A 7,723-nucleotide genomic window follows, 5' to 3' on the forward strand; every position below is an offset into this window, starting at 1 on the left:
GCGGTTTATAAAAGTACAAACTATCTGCTTCTGTAAGCCCTGGGATCTTAAGCAGCTACAGGACGGATGTGAGATAAAACTGTTGATTTTCTACACAGGAAATTGTGTTTACTTTAAGAAAATCACATTGAGCTGTGAGGTTTCCCTACTACAAGCACACTGCTGTGAAATCTAACTGAACTCACGGAAAATGAGCACCAAAAAAGCCAAAGATATATCAGGTTCTTCCTCCTCTCTCCGTTTACCATCGCTGATCATCCATCACTATCTCTCAGTCAGCCCCTCCCAACGTCCTCTCATCCCCCTCTCAGGCTAAGATTATGGATCACACAGACAGTTATTTATAGACTAGGATTCCAGAGGGAGTTCCTCACCCCACTGGGCATCTGTGCACCACAGCTTCTCACCATAGCTTGAGAACCTGAGCATGCATGCTCAGTCTCAAGTCAAATATGTGAAGAGCAAAAATCCAAACAGTGTCTGTGATTAAAAACAAAGCCACACGAAGGCACAGACTTGTGACATCAGCATAAGCCTTGCAGATTAAGAATGAATAGTAATTGCTGACATAATGTGACCCTGCTGTGGGCTCCACAGACACAGGTGCTTGCAGAGGAGGGAGGCAAACGCCATGGCGACTGGTGGGATCTTGGCCAGTGGTTGGCTGGGCAGGGGGAGTAAGGGAGGGGCTAGAGATGGAGAGCGAACCAATGATCACAGTGAAGTAATTCAACAATTGGCCGGCATGTGCTGCATAAGCTCCCATCCCATGCTCCAGCATGGTTGTTTTTTTTTTATATAAAGTGTTATGTTTTCTTGTTTTCTTTATATCTCTCTGAACTTTTTCCAATGACAGCAATAAGGAGCTCTTGCAGGCACAAAAATAGTAACTTAGAGGGTCATTTAAGACATGTTTAAACCTTAATTTTTTTTCATTTGGGTCTAATAAAGACTTATGTTAAGGAAGCTATATGCTAACTTTGCCACATCAGGAGGATTTGGACTGTCGATGCAAAAGAAACCTAGGGACTAAGCACACATACCATTCATCACCCAAGGCAGACAGAGACGCTGAGCCACATGGCAGCAGAGTACGTGCAAACTAAACTCTTTGGGGGCACCTTTCCCCTCTTTAATAACACACACATATCACACAGCCTTTAAACACATAAACAACAGATTGTGTGGAGAGGCAGCCACACAACCATCTGCTTCATTCATTTATAGGCTGCTGTAAGTGCAGCTGAATGAGTCTCCATACATCAGTATCTTTCAATAAAACGCTGTCACTACTCAAAGCTGCACGCCCACGCATACAAAACAAACAAACAATAAAACACACACACACACACACACTGCTCAAAAGAACATACACTGGAACATTACCAAAGGCAAAAACAAGTGAATGCTGTAAAATATAGTAAGAAAGTAAGAAAACTGTAAAAGCTGCTGTCAAGAACACATGCCTCAGAACAAAACACAACAACAACAATAACGACAAATACAAATGAAGACATCACACAGATCTTATTACAGCTTATTTTAAAAAAAAAAAGGAATTGTAGCTCTCACCCATCAGTTGTGCCTTCCTGTCCAGTAGTTGCACGTTTTCTTGTGTAAGCATTTGCAGAGTGGAATATCTGAGCGACAGACTGAGAGAGTGTGTGCTTTCTAGTGCCAAAAGTAAAAGTGTGAGCACAGCTTTTTAAAGTCCACAGGCAAGCGGAGATAAAACAGACTGAGCTGGTTTGTGTAGTGAGAACAAATCTCTCCCCGTTTCCGTCTCTCACTCTGTCGCCTCATTCCTCTCCTCTCACTGACGTGTTCTGCACTGCCCTCCAGCTGCCACCCTCTCCCTGTTCCTCCATTCAACTCGTCCCCTCCCACTCTCCCTCTCTCCCCCTGCACGCTCTCTGTGACATCAGAGGGCAGTCTCAGGCATGTTAAGGATTTTTACAAGCGTCACTCTCCTTTTACCTCCTAATTCAAGAATCAGTACAGAGGCTGCGTCAGCTTGTTACCACTAATCGCACTTTTAAACACAAACCACTTCATGTTTTGACGGAATAGTGCGCCAGTGATTTGATGTTATACTTGTTGCACACATAGTTTCTGTTCCTCCTACACAACAGCAGCTGTGCGCCACACATGGCTGTTGCTTGCTAGTGAAATACTGCTTGACCACTGAATGCTCACACATCACATGGTCAGATTCCCAGACTTTCCAGTTCAGCACACAAGATTTGAACCGTGTATTCAACAAGTTTAAACTGCAGCAGGAGCTGAAGTGTAGCGGTTAACTAAGCAATTAGAAGGAAAGCATGGCAGACAAGCAGACTGAAAGTCTGAATCATTTGAGAGGCAGATTAACGGTGCATATGGATGCCTCGAAAGGGAGCTGCAGATCAGTGATGAGTTTTGGAACAAGTAGCTTAAGGATGATGACTGATAAAGGGCAGCTGATGGATTTGCCTATCAATCAGAATCAGTCCACTTATGACAAATGTACAAGGAGTGGGGGTGTGAAGGTGGAGGGCACCTCACATATGTTCTATTATTATTTCAATGTGCAATGTAATATTCAGCCACTTAAACTAGAAAAGAAACACTTAGTGTTAATTTGATTCATAAAAAAAAAAAAAAAAAAAAATCACAAAACTTGGCTGGTCTTCATAAAAAGCAAAAGTGGCTGTTTAATAATGGCTTTCTGTTATAGAGACTGAATAGCTGGACAAGTGACAGGACGCCAGTTGTTAGATGGACATGTTAATGTTGGCAGCAGAAAGTCAGACTCTCAAACAGAGCTACACGTTGGGACAATGGGAAAATTTATGTAAATGTCCTCATAAATAAAAGTGCCAGTCAGTTTAGCTTGTGTTGATGCTGATGGCACAGTGTTTTTCCTTCCCTAAGCAAAATTTCAGCATAACAATAAAATATTATTTTGCTTAAATTGACTGAATTTTTTTCAACAGCTTTGCAAATTTTTCTCACTTACTTTTCAGTCAAGATTTCACCTACAGCAAGGCACTGAAACTAACATCATTCAAGTATTTAGTGACATTGATGTAAAAACAGAAGTTCAGTTTAGATTCTGTTAGATCTCAGTACTACTGTTGACAAAGACTGCTGAGGAAAATTTGGTGGAAATCTCCAGTTAATTTCTGAATGGGTTTGTATCCTATGTGAAGGACGTGGACAACATTGTCAGTTAATAGAGATGACCTGTGTTTATTCAGCATCTATACATATATATCATAGACCGTATATGAAAGATGGACAGAGAACTCCGGCGGTAAAAAAGTGAAGCCTATGCAAAAGTGCATAAAATTGCAGTTCCCACTTCATCCGCTAGGGGCTTGGTTGCAAAACAGAGCAAATCCCCATAGACTCCCATGTTAAAAAGACCAACTTCACAGCAGAAATAAACATGTTTACAGTCTGGTTCAAAAACCCATTTTTGGTTAATAGGTCAGGTTTACCTTCATGACAACTGTGGGGGGAGTGAAATTTTTTTCTAACTCACCCGTTTAAAAGTAATTTAATCTCGAAGTTCGGCATATTTAGGGGCGTGTCCCTTTGATTGACAGGTACCGGACCTCACGCTTCAAGTCAGAAGAACGTAGAACAACCACAGTTTTTAGCTGGTTAACAACGTGACTTAGCTTCAGCCCGCTTACCTTCGTTAGCTGGTTAGCTCCTGTTATCTCTGGGTATGCTTGGTTAGCTCTTAGCTACAGAAAGCTCGGAGTTGGCTCGATGTCAATCATCCACCATGTCGCTTACAGCTCCACCTCTTCGCCCATATTTGTATTTTCCAGGCGAGACGACACGCATGATGCTGCCAAAATGGTGATGGTAGGAACCGCCCACCGAGCTTCAATTCAGCTCTTCAGAAACCTATGGGTGATGTCACGGTGGCTACGTCCATCTTTTTTTATATACAGTCTATGATATAAATATATAAACTCCTCCCTGGCTCACCCCTCCTATCTCCCTAGGGTAGGGCAGGTGGCTGTTCAAGCTCAGGTTCTCTACCCGAGTCCTGGGAGATTGAGGGTCCTATGCAGTATCTTAGCTGTTCCTAGGACTGCACTTTTCTTGACAGAGATGTCTGATGTCTCACCAGGTATCTGGTGGAGCCCTTTCCAGTGTCGGGAAATGGCCCCCAGTGCTCCGACCACTATGCGTACTACTGTTGCTTTCACCCTCCAGGCCTTCTCCAGTTCTTCCTGGAGGTCTTGGTACTTCTCCAGTTTCTCATGCTACTTTTTCCTGATATTTCCATTATTGGGGATGGATAGATCTATCACTATGGCTTTCCTCTGCTGCTTATCCATGATCACTATGTTCGGGTGGTTGGCCACCACCATTTTACCTGTCTAAATATGGAAGTCCCAGATGAGCTTAGTCCTCTCATTCTTGACCACCTTGGGGGGACTTTCCCACCGGGACTTGGGGGTCTCCAATCCATATTCTGCACAGATGTTCCTGTACACTACGGCAGCTACTTGGTGATGGCGCTCCATTAATTTTTTTGCGTGCTAGTATCTTGCATCCTGCTGTGAGGTGCTGGATTGTTTCAGGGGCTCCTTTGCATTGTCTGCACCTGGGATCCTGCCTGGTATGGTAGATCTGGGCCTCGAACGCTCTGGTGCTCAGGGCCTGCTCCTGTGCTGCCATGATTAGTGCCTCTGTGCTGTCCTTCAGCCCAGCCCTCTCCAGCCATTGATAGGACTTGTTTGTATCGGCCACTTCGGTGATCTGCCGGTGGTACATCCCATGCAGGGGCTTTTCCTCCCATGATGGTTCTTCCATCTAGTGTTCCTGAAGATTCCGTTGTCTGAGACATTTACTAAGTGCTTCACCCCTTAGTGCCCTCTTCCTGATGTATATGTGGAGCTTAGATGTTTCATCTTGGATAGTGGCCTTGACGCTCACTAGTCCCTGGCCCCCCGGTCCCCATGAGGATTTCATACATTTTTTAAAGTTACAGACTAGTCAAAGTCCCTTAGATGATATTAATTAACAATGGATCTTGAGTCTAATCCTTAAAATACAAGGAAATCTGACGAAGCCAACAATAACCACAAGATGCAAGGCATGTCATCCCATAACATGAAGCAGAGTGCCAAGTGGTAAGACCAAAGAGGCATTGTCTCTTCAACAAGTCTTTGATATGTTTCCTTCAAAACACCCTTTAAGCTATCCATAAGTGACCCATTTATACTTGATCAGTTACTTGCTCACTTTTTTCTATTGATTTTTGCTACAAAAATTACAAAGTATACCTCTGAAGTTTCACAGTGTAGTCAGTGCCCTCCCTTGGACTGATTCTCCCTATTCTACAAATGAAATTGTGTTTGTCTATGTGTGTGTGTATGGTGCTGCGGTTTGGGATCAGTGGCATTAGCCGTTATCAGTGTCATGGCTGCATAAAGCTTTGCGAAGCCTTTGACGTCAACACCATACAACAAGCTGATAACACAGACCTTTATCTCGGCCAGGTGTGTGGGTGTGTTGTCAGATCATACAAAACTTTGCTTCCTGGATTTTGCACTGGGCTTTAAAAATAGCTCTTGCAAACACACATGCAGTGTCATAGCACCTAACACGCACATGAAATATCTACAAACGCATACATTTAAAAGCAGGTTTTGTGATTGTATTGTATAATTGCTTTGTAGTACTTTAATTGGTGTGGAATCAGGAGAAAAATCTCTTTCCACACAACTTGAACAAGTGTTTCCACTCATTTTGGCTCAAACTTTTTTCATAACTCATTCTAATTTATGATTTTGTTTTACCTGCTAAACTTAAACTTTGTCAAATCCAGCCTCAGTCATTTGTGCAGTTTTTACAACCTGACAAATTCAGACAACTCCAGTGTAGCAGAGCTCAAATTAATCTAATCAAGTAAAATATTGAGGTTATTAAGCTTCTCTGACTGAATTTTATTAATATATCTATTACCTCTGTGTATTAAGATACACTGTCTCTCTTTTATGCAAAATCTTCGCAAATTCCCGCCAATATTTAATATACTTTAGAACTGGCGCATGTATTAATGCAAGTAAGTGAAACTGATTTGTTTAAACAAGCAATAAGTACATTAAAACTATTGTTACAGAACAAAGAGAATGATGAGTTCAAACAAGATCTTGCATGGAACTAAATAAATTAATTGCTTTTCTGGGAACACTATCCAGATAATGATATATACAATACTTGCAACAAAAGGTTGCAAGCAAACTTGCACCACAGTCACATGATGCACTGAGGGTTTTTCTTTGAACTAGAGTAGTAGGTTCACCGGGCATCACAGCTGCGTGATCATTGATCTCTACACCTCAGTTCATAGTTGTGTTTACAAGTTCAAGCTTGACAACTACACAACAAGTCTAAGCATGCAAAGACTAAATATAGCTTAAGAATTTCAGCCTGCAACTTATAAGCGACTTGGCGAGAGGAAGTTCATCAAAGAGAGCCCCATGTAAGAATGAAAAAAATCCAATGGGAAACCTTGAGACCTTAAAATGGAGGAAATGCAAGAGGGCTTTTTCAGTGACTTGTAACAGCCTGACAGAGAACAGGCAATAAGTGAGTGCGTCTGAGATAAATAGCTTGTGTAGCTATCGGCATTCGAGTCAGCATTCACATGTGTGTCTTAAATAATGTATGTGGCATAATGATTGCAAGGCATGCTGAAATACACAGTGTGGCAACCAGGCAGACATTACTGATGAATAAGTAATGGATGGCGTCCCACTCGTTTTATACACACACACACTCACACGAGGCATGCGTGCACATCTGAAAAGAAAGACCATTCATGTTTGTGGCAGGGGACAGTAACTCTTTATTTATTTTTATAGGCTTCAAATGCTCGTCTTTTTTTTTTTTTTTTTTACAGAACCAAGGGATGGTGGGAAGAAGAAAGAGCCTTTATCATCTATCTCCCCAAAGACCAGAGCCCCAGACCCTACCCCAAATATGAGATACAGTGTCGTTTATTATTGATTTGGGTTATTTATAATACCCACACCTTCTCTCTCTCTCTCACACACACACACACACACACACACACACACACACACACACACACACACACACACACACACACACACACACACATACACAGTCTCTCTGCTTCACAACCCAATGACTGGTATTTTAGGTAATCTCAAAGGTAATCTCAAAATGCAGGTGCTAAATCTGGCCTGCTGCTCAAAATATCAACAGAACCAACAAGTAGGAGCTTGAATAGGAATGTTTCAACTCATCTGAAATGCTTCTAACTTTCTAAATAACTGGTGAAGAGTTTCCAATGAACAAGCAGTCACAGTTGATTCACATCCAATGCGCTTTTAAGCAAGTTGAAGAGGTAGTAACATCATGAGAATGGGTTAGCTTATGTGTACTTTCACACAGCATGCTGGCATTGTAGCATGAGAATGTGATGTGACACTGCATGATGTATGTCATTAATATTAAGAAAGATTTAAGAGGGTAAACAATCAGCACAGTCAAACATAGTACAATGCAACTCGTTCCTTCATTTATTCATGCATTATCCGTACCGCTTCGTCCAATCAAGGGTCAGACACCCTGGACGGGTCGACAGTCCATTGCAGGGCACAATGCAACTTGTGTAACACTAAATTTAACATTGTGAGTAACACTTAATTTTTAGGTGAAAGGGGAAGATTTTATAGGAACACAC

The 7,723-nt window shown here is 42.0% G+C and overlaps 1 protein-coding gene across 1 annotated transcript in view; it reads right to left on the reverse strand.

Moving 5' to 3' along the window:
- The window catches only part of hdac4 (histone deacetylase 4), a gene marked incomplete at both ends in the record, with an annotated part of 81,328 nt that extends 76,362 nt beyond the window's left edge, over positions 1–4,966 (reverse strand). The window contains 4 exons of the mRNA XM_079254763.1: positions 579–689; positions 1,573–1,671; positions 1,791–1,913; positions 4,942–4,966. Of these exons, the coding sequence (XP_079110889.1) occupies positions 579–689; positions 1,573–1,671; positions 1,791–1,913; positions 4,942–4,966 (358 nt within the window). The remainder of the gene's footprint in view (positions 1–578; positions 690–1,572; positions 1,672–1,790; positions 1,914–4,941) is intronic.
- Between the last annotated feature and the right edge of the window lie 2,757 nt (positions 4,967–7,723).

This window comes from Telmatherina bonti (genome assembly GCF_933228915.1).
Source record: "Telmatherina bonti genome assembly, chromosome: 15".
In the NCBI taxonomy this organism is placed as follows: Eukaryota; Metazoa; Chordata; class Actinopteri; order Atheriniformes; family Telmatherinidae; genus Telmatherina; species Telmatherina bonti.